General features: G+C 37.2%; 1 protein-coding gene across 3 annotated transcripts in view; it reads left to right on the top strand.

The window, feature by feature from the left end:
• The window catches only part of HEATR5B (HEAT repeat containing 5B), a 105,758-nt gene that overhangs the window by 39,272 nt on the left and 47,376 nt on the right, over positions 1 to 19,110 (top strand). For all 3 annotated transcript variants that reach the window (XM_045979445.1, XM_045979443.1, XM_045979444.1), the window contains exons 19-22: positions 3,191 to 3,350; positions 7,137 to 7,326; positions 9,415 to 9,584; positions 16,855 to 16,999. In XM_045979445.1, coding sequence (XP_045835401.1) covers positions 3,191 to 3,350; positions 7,137 to 7,326; positions 9,415 to 9,584; positions 16,855 to 16,999 — 665 coding nt within the window. The remainder of the gene's footprint in view (positions 1 to 3,190; positions 3,351 to 7,136; positions 7,327 to 9,414; positions 9,585 to 16,854; positions 17,000 to 19,110) is intronic.

Genomic DNA, 19,110 nt, shown 5'->3' with positions numbered 1-19,110 from the left:
TGCCTGCCTCTCTGTCTGCTTGTGATCTTTCTCTGTCAAATAAATAAATAAATAAATAATCTTTAAAAAAGAAAACAAAATATATAACTAATAAACTAATAGTGGAGGTAAAATGGAATCATAAAAAATTACTAAATCCAAAGAAGACAGAAAGAGGAAAAGGGAACAAACTGATGTGACAAAAAGAGCACAAATAACGATATGGTAGACTTAAACCCAACCATACTGATATAATTGCATTAAATGAAGTGGTCTAAACCTTAAAAGTAAAAGTTAGGGTTTGTTAGATTAAATAAAAACAAGATCAGGCTCCTGGGCATCTTAATTGGTTAAACATCTGCCTTCAGCTCAGGTCATGAACCCAGGGTCCTGGGATCAAGTCCCACATGGGGCTCCTGCTCAGCAAGTAGTCGGCTTCTGCCTCTCCCTCTGCCCCTTCCCTGGCTTGTGCTCTCTCTTGCTCACTCTCTTTCAAATAAATAAAATCTTTAAAATAAATAAATAAATAAATACAAACAAGATCTAGGAGCTCTTGGGAGGCTCAGTTGGTTAAGTGTCTAACTCTTAATTTTAGCTCAGGTCATGATCTCAGGGTCTTGGGATTGAGCTGCATGTTAGGCTCCCTGCTTATCGGGGAGTTTGCTTCTCCCTCTCCTTATACCCCTCTCCCTCTCCTTGCCCCCACTCATGCTCTCTTCCTTGCTTGTTCTCAAATAAAAAATAAAATCTAAAAAAACAAAAAAACAAAAAAAAAACAAAAGAGATCTAACTGTATGCTGTCTACAAGAAATCCCTTTAACTAAAAGAGAGGTTAAAAGTAAAAGGATAGGAATAATAATATACCATGAAAACACTAATCCAAAGAAAGCTGAAGTGGCTCTGTTATCAGAAAAAGTAGATTTTGTAACAAAGATTGTTATCAGAATAAATGAGTGATTTCATAATGATAAAAGGATGTATTCCCCAAGAATACATAGCAATTCTCTATGTTTATGTATCTTATGATACAGTTTTAAAATACATGGAACAAGGAGCACCTGGGTGGCTCAGTCCGTTAAATGTCTGCCTTTAGCTCAGATCATCATCTCAGGGAACTAGGTTCAAGCCCTGCTCAGTGGGAAGCCTGCTTCTCCCTTTCCCTCTGCTTCTCCTGGCCAGCTAATATTCTCTTTCTCTCTTTCAAATAAATAAGTAAAATCTTTTTAAAACTAAGATAAGATAAAATACATGGAACAAAATCCAATAGAAGTGAAAGTCCATGGTTATAGCTGGAGATTCAGCATTCCTTTTCAGTAATTGATAGAACAGATGCTTCCAAATTATTAAAAATGGATTTTGCCAATACAATCATCTACAACTTGGCCTAACTGACATTTAGAGAATACTTTACCCAACAGCAGCAGAATATACATTCTGTTCTTCTGTCTCTCCTTCTTTTCTTAGGCAGTTGAAGGATTTATCAGTGTTACAGTTTTTTTTCCAAAAACCAGCTTTTGGGTTCATTGAGTTTCTCCATTTTTCTATTTTCTCTTCCACTGATTTCTGCTTTACCTTTTTAACTTGCTTCATGTAAGTAACTGTGCTTACTTTTGGTTCAGTTTGCTTTTCTCTTTCTAGGTTCTGAAGGTGGAAGTTTAGGTAATTGATTTAAAACCTTTCTTTACTGATATAAGAATTTTAATGCTATAAATTCACCTTAAAACTATTTAGCTGCATACCATAATTTCCATTTTTTGGAATTAGTTATCTGTCTTTATAAATGTTCTATGTATATTTGAAAAGGATTAAAATTGGTGAATTTTATTGTACAAACATCTCAATAAAGCCTATTTTAAAGAGTAATATACAGTATCTCCTTTTTATATTTTTTAATTCATTAGATAGATTTCACAGGGAAAAGTGCTTGATGCATTTTAAAGAGGTTCAGATCATAATTAGAGATAATTTCTTAAGTGAAATTTAACATTTTCTTCAGTTCTGTGACTAGAGATACATTTTTTTTAATATTTTTAAAACTAGTTATAAAAGCAATTCTTTTATCTAAAACACCAATAATAGGGGTGCCTGGATCACTCACTTGTTTTTTTTTTGTTTGTTTGTTTTAAGACTTTATTTATTTATTTGAGAGAGAGAGAGAGAGAGAGAATGAGAGAGAAAGAGCATGAGAGGAGAGAGGTCAGTGGGAGAAACAGACTCCCTGGCGATCAGAGAGCCCCATGTGGGACTCAGTCCCAAACTCCAGGATCATGACCTGAGCCGAAGGCAGTTGCTTAACCAACTGAGCCACCCAGGAGCCCTTGGATGGCTCACTTGTTAAGCGTCTGCCTTTGGCTCAGGTCATGAGCCCATACTTTTGGGATCGAGCGCCGCATCAGGCTCCCTGCTCGGTGGGAAACCTGCTTCACCCTCTCCCACTCCTCCTGCTTGTTTTCCTACTCTTACTATCAGTTTCTCTGTCAAATAAATCAAATCTTTAAAAAAGTAAAATAAAAATAAATAAAGCACCAATAATAAAAATATTTTTCAAATGATTCTTGACTTTTTAAGGAATGATGTTTAAAGATTTTATTTATTTATTTGACAGAGACCACAAGTAGGCAGAGAGGCAGGCAGAGAGAGAGGAAGAGGAGCAGGCCTCCTGCTGAGCAGAGAACCCAGTGCGGGGCTTGATCCCAGGACCCTGGGATCATGACCCGAGCTGAAAGCAGAGGCTTTAACCCACTGAGGCACTCAGGCGCCCAGGAATGATGTTTAAAACTGAGAAGTTGTGGGGTACCTGGGTGGCTCAGTGGGTTAAGCCTCTGCCTTTGGCTCCGATCATGATCTCAGGGTCCTGGGATGGAGCCTCACATCGGGCTTTCTGCTCAGCAGGGAGCCTGTTTCCCCCCTCTCTCTGCTGCTTTTGATCTCTCTCTATCAGATAAATAAATAAAATCTTAAAACGGAGAAGTTGCGATTCTTCTTTCAAATTTTCTCTAAAATAAAAGTAGCCTTTATGCCATGAAATACATGACTTTAACCAACCATTTTCATTAATCTATATCTCTTTGTAGGGAGTGGAGATAGAAGTAATCATAACTGTAGTCTTTTCTGATTTCCAGAATAAAGCCCTTTTATGGTGTGACTTAAAAGCTTTTAATTGCCATAAGGAAATAGGAAAACCAATTCCTGAAGCATAACTTTTTTTCAGGTTGAAATCAGCCCGTGATGTTGTATCCAGAACTGGCCATTCGTTGGCTCTGGGTTGCTTGCATCGCTATGTTGGTGGTATTGGCTCAGGACAACATCTGAAAACCAGTGTCAGCATTTTATTGGCTCTAGCACAAGATGGAACATCCTCTGAAGTTCAGGTATAATGTTGATTTTTTTCTTTGTTATGAAGTTTTTAAATAATATTTTTAGGACTATTATAAAATAGTAATGATTCTGATGATTTGTTTAAAAATGTATTAGAGTCTTTCTCTGTCATTTTATGAGTCTTTTTAATTGTAAAAGTATATAACAGGATTTTGTATTTTAACCTAATCTTAAATCTGTCTTATTCTGGGAATTTAACCCATTCATATATGTTTCTTGAAACATAGTTTCTTTTCATTACTTAACTGTCTTTTGTACTTGCTTTCTCTTTTCTTTTGCATTTCCTTACATTTGCTAAATTGAGCTAGTTTCTTTTAATAACCATTCTGTGTCTCTTCCCACTCATACACCATCCCAGGTCCAGTGTTTTTGGTTGAATCTGCAAGTATCCTCCTGGAACTCTTTGCTTGTTTCTCTTTAAACATTTTAGTTATAAAGAAATACAACCGCAACGAAAGGCAGGAGATTCGCTTGTGTGAAAATATACTACACTCTTGCTTTGCCACCTCACACTGATGCACCTGTGAAGATCAGGCGTGTATGAATCCAGTAGCATTTAACTTACCAGCTTTGTACTGGGACTGCAAGTTGGGAAAAGAGACAAATTCATTTGGCATTAGGGCCTGTCATTAGTTTATTAATAAATTCGTTCCTTCACAATTAGATAAGAGACAATAAATCCATCAGAGGCTTCTAGTCTACAAGCTTAGTTTGCCTTTGACTTCTTGGTAAAAGTTTCCAGCTGTGTAAAGCTCAAAATTCCCAAATGCGATAGAAACAAAAGTCATGTAAGCTTATCCCTTAATAGGTGCTATACTTTTTTAAAAATTCTGTTTTCACAGTAGACTAGAAGAAAAGTATGCCTACAAAGTTTCTCCTTTATTTTATATTTTAAATTTAATTTACTTTTTTTTGGAGAGAACAAGCAGGGACAGGATAGGGGCAGAGGGAGAGGGAGAGAGGATCTCAAGCAGGTTCCACGCTCAGTGCAAGGCCTGACATGGAGTTTAATCTCACAACCCTGAGTCATGAAATCAAGAGTTGGACGCTTAATCGACTGAGCCACCAAGGTGCCCCTCTGTTTTCTTCTTTTATGTCAAAGAGCAGGGTGGCAGTTTGCTTTCTTTTGTCTTCACCTTCTTCTCAGCCTTCTCTTGCTTTTAATTTCTTAAAATCATATTCCTCTAAGTGACCACTCTGCACAGTTCTTTTTATATGACAGGACATTTTACTATAATTTCATTTCCTCAGCACTACTGTATATCTGCACAAGAAGAATACAATAGATTTTCTTAAGTTTTTCCTAATGTTTCTTCTGTTTTAAGAATTCTAACTCAAAAATTTATAATTTACAGTCCTATTATTGGCTACATCTATTTAACTATAATCACTAGAGATTTCTTTTTCAATAATGTTTTTCTTCTTTGTATCCTCAACTCCTGTCTTGAGATCTTTGTTCTTTTTTACATTTTTATTTGCTAGGAAAAATTCCTTCAACGATCATTAGCTTGAATGGTATACTTTTTGAATGCTTGTGTGTCTAAAACATGGCTTTATTTTGCCTTCGCATTTGAATGATATTTTAGTTGAATGTACTCTTCCTGGCACACAGTCCTTTTCTTTCATTATTCACAAATGTTCAGGGTTTTCTGTGTTGGGTATTGCACATAAGAGGCTAACAGTAGTCCTTTTTTAAAGTTAAATTACAGTAAATACTAACATCTCAAATTTTAATCATTTATCTCTAAAAACATTCAACTATGTTCTTTAGGAAATAAAAGGCAATATATAAGTTGTAATCAAAGCAACTGGTGTACAAATGTGTTTAAAGTTTCTCTGTAGTGTGGCTTTGAGTATCCAGAAATGAGACTTTAGTGATGAATTCATTTTCCTTTACACTGCGCATGCATTTCACGCTTGCAAAAGACAGTGGCTTATGTGATAAACTTCTGAATTAATAGATACTTACAGACATCACAGCAATCTGTATTCCCCATCTTTTTGTTGCTTTTGCTAAGAAATTTATCTGAAAGATGTCTATATGTCTGTTACTTTACATTCTTGTTTGGCAGTGTCTAAGAATTTTCCTGCCTGTGAAGTTCATTAAATTCCATATAAGTTTATCTTTTTCTCTTTTTGGAACTAGTATTAGTCATATATTAGATCTTGTCTTTTTTCCTTATTATTTTTATTTTTTGCTGTTTTCACTCAGTGTTACAGGATAATCTTTCATTTGATCCTCAATGTAATAATTTTGGTGTTTTTTTTTTTTAAGATTTTATTTATTTGCCAGGGAGAGAGAGAGAGAGTGTACATACAAGCAGGCAGAGAGGCAGGCAGAGGCATCGAGAGAAGCAGGCTCCCTGCCAAGCAAGGAGCCCGATGCGGGACTTGATCCCAGGTCCCTGGGATCATGACCTGAGCCAAAGGCAGCGGCTTAACCAACTGAGCCACCCAGGCATCCTATAATAATTTTGGGTTTTAGCAATAGTTATTTTTTCCCAGTTTTCTATTGCATCTTTAATATAAATCCTGGGTTTTTTTAAATTTATTTATTTGACAGACAGAGATCACAAGTAGGCAGAGAGGCAGGCTCCCTGTTGAGCAGAGAGCCCGATGCGGGGCTCGATCCCAGGACCCTGGGATCATGACTCGAGCCGAAGGCAGAGGCTTAACCCGCTGAGCCACCCAGGCGCCCCTAAATCCTGGGTTTTTTTAAAAAACACTTCAAGAATCTCCTTTGTGCTTTAATTATATGGCTTAAAAAATTCTTATTATAGTTTCATTAAAGTGCTTTTTTGTTTCTTACTCTTTTTTTTTCTTTTCCAAGTAATCTCTACACCAAGGTGAGGCTTGAACTCACAACCCTGAAATCAAGTGTTGTATGCCCTACCAACTGAGCCAGCCAGGCGCCTCTGTTTCTTACATTTAATCATTTTCTCTGGAAAGTTTGCTCTAGTCTTCCTCCGACAAGGTGCTATATCCCAATTATTTTTTGCTAGCTCTTGTCAGAAGATGTGGTTTCTGTACATACCTATCCAAGTCAGGTTGCTGAGTTCTCTAGAATTATTGTAGGTTCACAGGTAGTGAAGCTGAGGTGTGGATTTTTTTTTTTCCCTCTGTTGGCAAGTTGAGATCTCTCTGTCCTTGGCCCCATAGTATAGCTCTCCTTTTGAGCTGCCTACAGCAGAAATTAAAGGTAAGTTCTTCTACAGCTGGATATAGGCAGTTGAGAGGACTTTTCGTTTTCTCTGGCCTATGCTGATTACAGTATGCTGCTAAGATTAGTTTTGTAAATGCTATTAGCCAGTAGGATTACTTTGTGTTTAGTAGGCATAAATAGGGGCTTGAAATGGTTCAGTGCACTTGAAGAGCTGATTTATGAATATCATTGCTATAGAAATGTGTCCGAGTACAGAACATTGTCATGCTCATTGTTCTATTTCAGGCTCATTATTTAGCAAAACTCCACAATACAGGCAATAAAAATATATTTGATGTCCATAAACATCCACTAAATCAAATGCTTATTATTTGAATTTATGAAATAGATGTACCTTATGAAAATGAATTCATCACTGAAAATTTTATTTGACACTCAAAGCCATGCTGCAGAGAAACTTAAACATAACATTTGTACATCAGTTGCTTTGGTTAAAGTACTTTTATGTCATTGATTAAAAAGTAAGATGTTAGTATTTATTAACATTTAAGTTAAAAATCAATTCAGTATACTCAAATTATTCCTTATAACTAAATAAAACTATATTTCCTTCCAGACATGGTCTCTTCATTCACTTGCTCTTATAGTGGACTCTAGTGGCCCAATGTATCGTGGATATGTGGAACCAACATTATCTCTAGTTCTTACCTTGCTGTTGACTGTTCCACCTTCACATACAGAAGTTCATCAATGTTTGGGTAGATGCTTGGGTGCCATAATAACTACTGTTGGCCCTGAGCTACAAGGTGAGTAAATTCATCTTAAATTAAAGGAATTAGACATTGCTATCTTTCAATTTCCTGACTGTCACTATCATGTTGCTTAATGAAAACTTGTAACAATAATAATTACTGTGTACTGAATGTTTCTTATTTACCAAAGGCCTACAATTAGCTTCTTTTTTTTTTTTTTTTTTAAGATTTCTTTATGTATTTGAGAGTGAGTAAGAACGCACAAGCAGGGGGAGGGGCAGTCAGAGGGAGAGGGAAAGGCAGACTCCCTGCGGAGCAGGGAGCCTTCAACTCAGGGGCTTGATCCCAGCACTCTGCGACTATGACCTGAGCCAAATGCAGGCACCTGACAGACTGAGTCACCCAGGTGTCCCTCAGCTCTGCTTTTTATATATGCTATTTTATTTAATCCCTGCAACATACCTATGACTGACTGTTACTTGAAGTTTTGAGCAGAGGAAGCCTTATTTTTCCCCTTTCTTTCTTCTTCTTCTTCTTCTTCTTCTTCTTTTTTTTTTTTTGAGAGAGAGAAAAAAATGTGTGAACTGAGAGGGGCAAAGAGAGAGAGAGAGAGAATCTTAAGCAGGCTCCACACTCAATTCAGGGCTCAATCTCATGATCCTGAGTTCATGACCTGAGCCGAAATCAAGAGTTGGAGACTTAACCCTCTGAGCCACTCAGGCGCCCCCAGAGAAAGCCTTTCTAAATTGAATTTTACCTGGAGTCTCATGAAGACAAAGGTCAAAGTGGAGTTCCTTTGTCCTGGAGTACCATCCTCTTGTCTTCATGGACTTCTGCTTCACTGTTTTTTTGAGCTCTAAAGATCAGGAACGTAAATTGAAAACACACTCCCATAAAGGAGGTAATTTTATGTAATTTTTCTGTGAGCAACCAAGCTCAGAGAAGATAAGTAACTTGCCTAAAGTTACTTAACTGAGTGGCAGATTTATGATCCTGAGGCCCATGTTCTAACCACACAATTCCACGATATAATTTTACTTAAAGTTGAATAAAACACAGAAGGCAGAAAATCACTATGAATTGATCCTGAATGTATCACCCATTTTCAGTTTTCCCTTTTCCCCCTATCATTTAGTAAATGCTTTCAGTGAGTCAAGATTTTTATACATATTGTCTGTCTCATTTAATTCTAACAGCATCCTGAGATAGGTGCATCTCTCCATTCTACAGATGAAACTCCGAAGCTGGGAGAGGTTAAGAGCTTTTGCACTGTTTTGTATAGCTAATGAGTGGTTAGAGCCAGAGGTGAAGCCCAAATCAGCTTCCTTTGCGTGCATTCTTAACCACTATGCTATGTTGTCTCCATCTGGACAGATATTTTAAAAAAGAAAGAAGCCAAAAATGAAAAGATCTTAATGAAGAATGTTACGAATTAGAAAATACTTGATTTAGACATGTCTTTTTCTTGCACTCAGTGTCCTCTTTGAGAAATTGGTGATTTTTTCTTTCAGTATTATCACAGGATATGGACAAGATAAACACGTGCCTGATTAAACATAGGTGTATACCAAGTGCTTTCTGATGGAGTGATGATGAGGCCATATGTATTTCAAGCTAGAATGTGATGCTATATGACTCTGATTTCCTTATTTTACATTATATGTATATAAAATTATTTTACATTTTACATTGGCAAAAATTTTAAGTCACTTATATTAGGGAATTAAGATGTTTTTATAAGTATATAATAAACTATTCTTTTTCCTGACTATCTCTGTAAAAGTTTTCATTAACCTTCTTAGGAAAATAGGATTTGAAGTTATGAAATAATACAGTGATAATATTGAACAGGGAATGAAGAATCTTCTGGCTCTTTCAAGTAAAATGGTGATGGGTTTAAAAGACAATATAATTTCTAGGTAATTTACATAAACCTAGCTAAATCTAGGAAGGATATATTATTGTCATCCATATACAGTCATGTTTTGAAGTCATTTCTATGGACTTTGCAGACATTTTTGTCTTCAGAACAATCTGAATAGTGATCAGAAAGAAGAGTTATTGAGAAGAAAGTTGTTTTCTAGGAATATTTTCTGTAATACTAATAATAGCTTTTTGCATTTTCTTTTATTTTGCTACCAGGGAATGGAGCAACAATTTCCACCATTCGTTCTTCCTGTTTGGTGGGTTGTGCAATAACCCAGGACCATTCAGATTCTCTGGTTCAGGCAGCTGCCATATCTTGCCTTCAGCAGCTTCACATGTTTGCACCACGACATGTCAATCTCTCTAGTCTTGTTCCTAGCCTGTGTGTAAGTATAAAGCTGCTTCATTCATTGATTTATTTAGGGAGCCCCAAATTTGTTTCCCAAAAGATTAAACTAGATCAAAATAAAAAATGTAAGTTTTCTGGATTGTGCATTCTAGAGTTTCACCTTCAATAGTCATTTCATGACTTTTCATTTTATTTATTGGTTTCCTTTTACACCTTTTAAGAAATATTTTGATGAACTGTTTATTTCTTGGCTAAGAATGCATCATATTTTTAGTCTTTCCCATTCAGAATTTTGTGTCCTGAAGTTTGATTGGTAACTTCTGAGGGTCTGTTGCTAATGACCATAGTCATTAATTTGTTCACTTAATTAGTACTTATTTAGAGCTGGCTATGTGTCACATACCATGCAAAGTTTTGGGAATACATTTGTAGATTAGACAAGATGAAGCTTCTGCCATAGTGAAATTTGTAGTTTACAAGGGAACAAGGTCAGTAATAATTACTTACAAATAAGATAAATGCTAGAAGAGGCTTATAGGAAAACACATAACAGGGGAGCCTGTCAGAATCCAGGCATTCTGAAAAGATTTACCTGAAAAAATGATCTTGAAGGTCTGGTCTGCAGGGTAATTAAGAGTTAGTTCAGGAGAAAGCATGATATTGCAATAGACAGAATTTATTTTTAGGCAGAGAGAAAAATATGTGAAAGGACCCAAAATGGGAAGGAGAATGACACAATTGAGAAACCGTTTAGTCGGTATGGTTAAGGCTGAGAGAGAAGGGATGAACGGAGCCCGGGCACAGAATGAGGCTGGACACTTAGCCAGGTGAGAGATCATACAGACTTTCTAGATGTATTAAAACTTTAGACCTTATGACTTTGAGAATTATGGTGGTCTAGGAGGGAGATGGTAATGTCTTGCTCTTTATTGGCAGCAGTGGGAATAGGGAAAGATAAATAGAATTGAGTGATACTTAAGAGGAAGAATCAGTGGCGGCACCTGGGTGGCTCAGTTGGTTAAGTATCTGCCTTCGGGTCAGGTCATGATCCCAGGGTCCTGGGATCAAGTCCCATGTCAGGCTCCCTGCTCAGTGGAGAGTCTGCTTCTCCCACTCCCTCTGCCCTTCCCCCTGCACTTGTGCTCTGTGTCTTGCTTTCTCTTTCTCTCGCAAATAAAATCTTAATAAAAGAAAAAAGGAAAAATCAGTAGAATCTGTTGATTAATTGGCTATAAGGAAAAGAGAGAGGGATATAAATCCATATTCTGACTTGAACATAGTAATGTAATTTCCTGAGACTGGTAACACCAGGAGAGGAAGAGGTTGGGAAGAGTGGGTATCGTTAAATCAGTTTTAGATAATTGGTAAGTTTCATGGCCTGGAGCTCAGAAAAGAGAAATTTGGTTGGAAACATAAATTTGGGAGGCATAAGAATTTAGATGGGAAATAAAGACAGGAGTAGTTAAGATCACGAGGGAGAGAATGCTGAATGAAGAACCCAGGATATAAAATTTAGGAAAAGAAAAAGAATCAGGAAAACTATGAAGCAATCCGAGAGATTAAAGGAAATACAGAGTTTGTAGTATTCACAGAAGCCAAGTGGAGTAGAGAGGAGTGGTCAGCTATATCACACATTGTTGAGAGATCAAGATGAGAGCTATAATGTGTCCTTGGACTTTTGTCACGTGATGTCTTTAGCAAGAGTTCATGTAGCAGAGTGGTTACAAATAAAAGCCCAAATACATCGGGCTATGAACAGAAACTTCATTCTGAAGTTGACTTTATAGGAGAGGACTGAGGGCCATTAGGTCAAAGGAGTGATGGGGGTCAGGCAAGACTTTTTCTCCTACAGTAGTGAGAAGTGAGGGTGTAAATGCTGAGGAGATGGAACCAGTAGGATGGGAGGTGCGGGGCAGAGAGTGGATAATCATCCAAGGTTTCTGATGGAATGAAGTTTCCAGGGCACAAGTAAGAGAATGTCTCTCCCAGTGCAACATAAAGAAAAGAGGAGAGGATGAGTATAGATATAGGTGGGTTTTTGGATTTGGTGGCTGGAAGTTGGGGAAGCTATCATCTGAAGACCTTTACTTCTTAATCAAGTAAAAGGGAAGATAAGTTTTATGAGTGAGGGAGCAAAGAAGAGGGCCAGAAGTTTGAGGAGAGTGGATGTGGGAGATTGAATTAACTGCAGAAATAGAAGATTCTGTGGTAGTACTGAGGGTTTAGCAGAGGGTAGTGACCCTTTTTTGGATCCATTGTGTGATTCATGATGGTAGCAGTTTTCACCTTGTAAAATTTTTCTCCAGCATCTATAACCAACCATTGAGCAGCCAGATACTTTGAAACATTCATAGTTGGACTTTGGCCAATGAGATTCAAGTAAATGATAGCAGGATGAAAGAAATAAGGATTGTAACAAGAAATTGCTAAAATAGTAATGCATCACGAGGTCTCATTTGGATAAAAGAGGAGGGAAAAGACAGCAGGAGCCTGATATATAGAGAGAAAGAAATCCTGTAGGTGTAACCATGAGAAGATACCGCTCACATAAAGGGAGGAGAAGGTTATTCAGGATGAGGTGAAGGAACTGAAAGGCCAGCATATTAGATGTTAGATCTGATGTGGTATATTTAACTTATGCAACAGGATTTTCTCTTGCTTCACCATAGACCAGGGGGAACTGAACCAGTCCTAGACCATCAAAGAATCTGAGTATGTTGCAGGGCAGAAACCAGATGCACATAAAATGTGTACAGGAAACATCCACAAAAAAAAAAAAAATAGTTGATGAATAGTTTACATCTGATGGCATTCTGCAGCAAGAAATGTGGCATCCTGCCAAAAACCATGGCCTACTGCCTAACCTCTGAGGGCATTGGTGACATCTCTTGAGTAAGGCGGCTCTACGTGAGCAAGCTGTTACATGATACAGCTTAGGTAACTGACAAACGTGATGAAAACACACACACACTCTTTAGGTTATCTGGTTCCTCCATGGAGGTTGACCTTCTGAGATGGAACACATTTAAGAGGATCTGGTAAAGTAAATAATGTGAATTTCGTTACCTCAGTGGAGGTTATGAATAAACCATAGTCTACACAATGAGCTTCCTGTGTATTAACGTGAGAAAATGCCTCAAAACTCATTTCCTTAGCAGAATACCAAGAGTTTTATTACACAGCATGTTGGAGCCCTTTCCTGAACCCTCTCCAAAAGGCTAAGTAGTAAGATTACAGGTAGCTGGTTGGAAGGAGAGGGCATAGCAGGATAGAGATGAGAAAAGGGGCCGCTCAAGGGGTAGTCTTATTTTCACATTGCCGAAAACCCCCATGCAGTCTCTTACCAGATCTTTTGACAGTGAAAAATAGTCCACACATGGGTTAATCCAAATTAGTGAAATCAGTTCAGATTCTTATAAATTTCATTTTCATTTTTGCTCAGTCATTGCCATCAGAAATGGCAGTATTACGTGATACCACATGTAATACCTAACACAAGTGAAATGAGATTTTTTTTTCAGCAAATGTATTGAGAGGTGAGTCTCCCCATAATAATCTTTAAAAGATATAAAAGTATTAAAATTTGATTTTAGATGTTAGAACATTCAGAATGTATCTTTGAAAGAAAAACCACCACTCTGAATTATTGTTATTTCCCTCTGGGCAAGCAACTGCTTTTTTTTTTTTGAGAAAGAATTGTGTGTGCTTGTGTGTGCACATGCATGAGTGGGGTGGGGGAGGGGCAGAGGGAGCCTAGAGACTCTTTTTTTCTTTTTTCTTTTTTTAATTTTTATTTATTTGACAGACAGAGATCACAAGTAGGCAGAGAGGCAGGCAGAGAGGAGGAAGCAGGCTCCCTGCCGAGCAGAGAACAGGATGCAGGGCTTGATCCCAGGACCCTGGGATCATGACTTGAGCCGAAGGCAGAGGCTTTAACCCATGAGCCACCCAGGTGCCCCTAGAGAGAGCCTCTTAAGGTCAACTCATGCCCGTTGACCCTGAGGTCATGACCTGAACTGAAATCAAGAGTCAGACACTTAACGGATCAAGCCCCCCAGGTGCCCCAGCAACTGCTTTTTATACCATGTGACCACAGTTACACATTCTCTTGTCCTGACAGAAGTATTCTGCACATAGGCGCTTATGTCATCTAGGATAATTGTAGGAAATGTCAGTGAGAGAAAGACTTGAGCTGAATGTCCACATCATCACTGTGAGAACAGGGGTGTCTGGTTGTCAGGGATGTGTATATGGTGGGCACAGCAAGAGATAGCAAGGTGACATACAGTGTAAAATAACAGGCATTTTTACAGGAAGATGGAGCTCTACTGTAGGAGCAAGCAACACAGTGTTCCTGAGGTTTGTGGACTCTAAGAAAAACAAAGAAGCTTCTTTGGAAAACAGTTCAGCATAATCTTAAATAGTTGAATATATGCATATGCTGCGACCCAGAAACTTCACTCTTAAGTAAACACCTGACAAATACACACTCATGTGTGCCAAAATACACGTGCAGGAATGTTCACTGCTGGGTTATTCATCATAGCCAAAACACAGAGCTGACCTAAATGTCTACCAGTCAGCAGTGGATAGAGAGTGATGTCATTATTCAATAGACTACTACACAGCAATGAAAATGAATGGTAAAATGTAATCACATGGGTGAATCTCACAGACAACTTGCTGAGAGGAAGCCAGACACAGAAGAGAGCACACAACATGGTTCCATTTATATAAAGTTCAAGAACAGGCTAAATGAAACTATAATGATGGATGTCACTATAGACTGTGATTATCCCCAAGGAGCTAAGAAGGGCCATGAGGAAGTCACATATTTTTATCAAATTTAATATGTTTTATTCTTTATTTTGTGGCTTTTACCAAAAAGTGTCAAGGGAAAGTTTTCAAGCAAATATGTCTTTATTTTCCCTAGTTTATAGTGACTCTAAGACACCATCAATTATAATTTGCATCTCTAGTATTAGAGATGTTAGAATGGAAAAAATATGCATCAGAATCATTAAAATGGAGTTTTTGAAAAGACTTGGTAAACTAAAGGGTTTTTTCCCCTTTGGCTCTGCCAGTCGGTATTTGTTGAGTATATTTTCTTAGCTAAAATTCTTTTTTTTTTTTTTTAAGTAGATTCTATGCCCAACATGGGGTTTAAACTCACAACCCCCAAATCAAGAGTTCCATGCTGTGTGGACTGAGCCAGCCAGGCACCCCTCTTAGCCACAGTTCTGTTCAGTTGCAACTAAATTAAATTTTTATGGTGTTCTGCTTTATATATATTTGGTCATTTGATTCTTACCATAATTATTTAAGATAGAGCTGATACTGTCTCTATTGTACACGTAAGTTTTTATGTGTACAATGTATTTATTTTAAATAATTGTGGTAAGAATCAAGAAACTAAGTCACTTATTCTTCCCATCTCATATGACCATGCTTAAGATTTCTAAGTATAGGATATTTGAAAGTTCCAGAATGTCTCCATTTTAAGGAGCTGAAGTGAATAAAACATTTTATTGAAAAAAACTGTCAGGTTTTATTCCCTCAGTTTTTTATTTATATATATATATGTGTGTATGTATATATATATACATATATATATATGTATATATATATGTGTATATATATATGTGTGTATGTATATATATATACATATATATATATGTATATATATATGTATATATATATATGCTCAGTGGGGAGCCTGCTTCTCCCTCTGCCTGCCTACTCTTCTACATATATATAAATATATATATGTATATATATATACATACATATATATACACACATATACATATACATACTTATATATACTTATATATTATATATATTTTAATACTTGGTATAAATTTCACAGGGTATAAATCTTATGCAAATATATCAAATTACAAATGCTATATTGGTAGCATAAAAATATGCTAGTCAGCATTGTGAAGAAGTGGTATATTCCATATATTTGTTCCCTCCTCCACTATTTCTGGATGACACTTTTTTTTAAAGATTTTATTTATTTATTTAACAGAGAGAGAAGTCACAAATAGGCAGAGAGGCGGCAGAGAAAGGGGGAAGCAGGCTCCCTGCTGAGCAGAGAGCCTGATGCTTTGTGGGTCTCCATCCCAGAACTCTGAGATCATGACCTGAGCCGAAGGCAGAGGCTTAATCTACTGAGCCATCCAGGTGCCCCTCTGGATGAGACTTTTTCCTAAAATATATTACTTATCTTGCTTAAAAAGCAAGTGCATGGAACATAATTTAATATTTTTTTGATGAGTCAGATTTATAGCCATAATGATAATAGCTAATATATATTGAGCAAGTGCCATGTCTCAATCACTATTGTAGGGAAAATACTTGCATTAACTTTATTTTCACTATATTCCTGCAAAGAATCACTCTCCACATTTGCATATGGGCAAACAAGGCACAGAGAGATTAAGTAAATTGTCTAAGGTCACACAGGAGTCAGTAACAACCAAGATTCAAATCCAATCTAGTAACCAGAGCCTGGGCTCTTACTCATTATGTTGTGCTGTGTCTTATACTTTACTTCATGTATTAAGGTGTACTACATTGACTCAGGAACTTTTGAGATGAAAAACAGGGCCTATTTTGGAATTCTTTCCAGATGTTTATGTTTGCTTGATTTTATTTTTTTTTAAGATTTTATTTATTTATTTGTCAGAGAGAGCACAAGCAAAGGGAGAGGCAGGAAGAGTAGGCAGGCAGAGGGAGAAGCAGGCTCCCCACTGAGCAGGGAGCCTGATTCAGAGCTCAATCCCAGGACTCTGGGATCATGACTTGAGCCGAAGGCAGGTGCTTAACCGACTGAGCCACCCAGGCATCCCTGTTTTTTATTTTAATAAATACCCTTCTTAGCCTTCAATTCTTACTCTGTGCTCTGCCTCCCAACTTTTCATTGCCTATGTATAATCTCCATGCACTTAAAAAATTTAGATGATATTTAGTAGAACCATGTGTAAAATAAGATGTGCAAGAAAGAGATTCTTCTGGATTTTCGTGGAAGTATATAGTATCATCTTTAGTGACCAGGTCTTGGGACAGTTATTTTGGCCACTAAAATATTCCTTGTCTACTTTAGTGGTATTATTTTTCAAGAGATTTTATTTATTTATTAGTGGTATTATTTTTCAAAAGTCGATTATTTGACTATATATTTAACAACTGCTGCTGTTAAATGAAGAGCCTCTTCACAAGTAAGGTGTTAATACATATTCATTAGGCAAATGAGATTGCAGTTTTTTAAAGAAAATTGTCTAATATGTTATGGTTTCCAGGTTCACTTGTGTAGCTCCCATTTGCTACTTCGCCGAGCAGCTGTGGCTTGTCTCCGGCAGCTTGCACAAAGGGAAGCAGCTGAAGTGTGTGAATATGCCATGAGCCTAGCAAAAAATGCAGGCGACAAGGAGAGCCCTGGTACTCGTAAGTTACTTTATCAGTCAGTATTCTTTTTATTTAAGTACTTCAACATTTCAAATGAGTATTACTGTTTAAATAACATTTTGCTTTCAAGTATGGTCAATCTTCTTATTCTTTCAAGTTAAATAAAACCATTATCAATTTAAAAATTCCAGTATTGTTTTCTTGGTACTTTTACACTTTTACCTTATTTTTAAGGTTTGGAGCTAAAAAGCAAAAGAAAGTAAACAGCATTTAGTGTCAAGGTACTCATGCCATTCCTTCAGGATGATTTAGCTATGTAATGGATAACAAACTCTAAGGATATTGCTTTGTATCACAAGTAGACTTCTGGAAAGAGAAGTGATCTATTTAGGGGTACCTGAAAGCTTCCAGTCTCTGATACTAGTTGACCCTTTGTGATGTAACTTTTCCTCAAGAAGGGAAAGCTAGAGTAACCAATAAAAGAAATGTCAGTAGGTGTTTGGGTAGCAAAAGGTAGATCTTTGCTTGCTTCCATTCTTTCTGCTTTTTGGGGGGTGGTTAGGTATAGCTTGAATTTCATAGCTGGCCTTTTGGTCTCTAGGGGTAGTTTGCTTGAGAGCTTTTTCAGAGCTTAACTGACAGGTATTTCCCCTATTGTGAGAGAAAATTTTTACTTGTAAGAGCTTTCTAATGCAGGGAAGTTGCTTGGGTACTAAGAAGCAAGGTACTAAAATAACTTCAATTTTAGGATAATATAAGAGCTCTATTAACATTGCAGAATATGAAAGAAGTTACTTATACAATAAACAGTATTGCTTTTAAGAGAGAAAACATAGCACCAAAAATAATTATAGAATTCTCTTTAATACACAGGAAATTTTAAAACTTATACACATCAGTCACCATAATCAAAATTGAAAGACAAACTAAGAGGGGAAATACTTGAAAATATTTATTAATTTATTTTATTTATTGAAGTGTGCATATTTACATTTTAATGTTTTTAAAGCTTAGTGTGCTGAGGGTTTTAAGACCACCCTGAGGTTTGATGATGTACTAGGAGGACTTAGAATATAGTCATGCTTATGGTTATGATTTATTTTTTTTATTTTTTTTTTTAAGATTTTATTTATTTATTTGACAGAGAGAGAGAGAGATCACAAGTAGACAGAGAGGCAGGCAGAGAGAGAGAGGAGGAAGCAGGCTCCCCGTGGAGCAGAGAGCCCGATGCGGGGCTCGATCCCAGGACCCTGAGATCATGACCTGAGCCGAAGGCAGCGGCTTTACCCACTGAGCCACCCAGGCGCCCCTTTGGTTATGATTTATTATAGCAACTGGACACAAAGCAAAATATGCAGGGGGAAAAGGCACTGGTGTGAAGTCTGGAGCAAACCAGGTACAGGTTTCCAAGAGCTCACCTGCCATGAAGTCACACAGGAGCTGCTTAACTCCCCAGCAATGAGTCCCGACAACGTATATGAAATGTCTAACACGAAAGCTTGTCAGGGGCTTGGTGCCCAAGATTTCTATTGGGCACTGGTTGATTAGGCATGGTCTGTCAAGCATGTTCCAAAAGTCCAGACTTTCAAACGCAAGCAGGTGTTCAGCAAAACCATACCGTTTGTACAGTTTTAGGCATAGTGAGCCACTTTGACCAGGAAATGGTGGGAACCCTCCTGAAACCCACTTCACTGGGATGCTAGCTGAAGGCTAATATGAATTTCAGGCCTTACTAAGTCATCTCAGGCATGCTATGTTACCTCTCTTCCCCATCTATGGAAAATCATGAGAGCATAAGAAACACGTTTTATCAAAGAAGAAATATCAACTCATGAAATATTTTCAGCCTCCAGTGATTAAGTGTAAGTCAATACAATCATAAGATTGCATTTTTCTTCTATAAAACTGACCAAATTAAAAATAATGATTATAACTAGCACTGAGAGAGATATGAATAAAAGAGAAACGTCTTATACTACTGGTAGAAAGAAATGTAAAATCGTACAAATTTTCTGGATTTGTCAGTATTTTTTGTCAGCTTATCCGTTGACCTAGTGATTCCCCTTGTAGGAATTTTTCCTCAATGATCAGTGTTCTCTCTCTCTCTCTTTTTAAGAGAGGGAGAGAGAAGCAGAGTGCAGCAGTCTTTC

The sequence above is a fragment of the Meles meles genome, chromosome 15 (assembly GCF_922984935.1).
Source record: "Meles meles chromosome 15, mMelMel3.1 paternal haplotype, whole genome shotgun sequence".
NCBI lineage: Eukaryota > Metazoa > Chordata > Mammalia > Carnivora > Mustelidae > Meles > Meles meles.
This window is presented reverse-complemented; position numbering and strand designations above follow the sequence as displayed.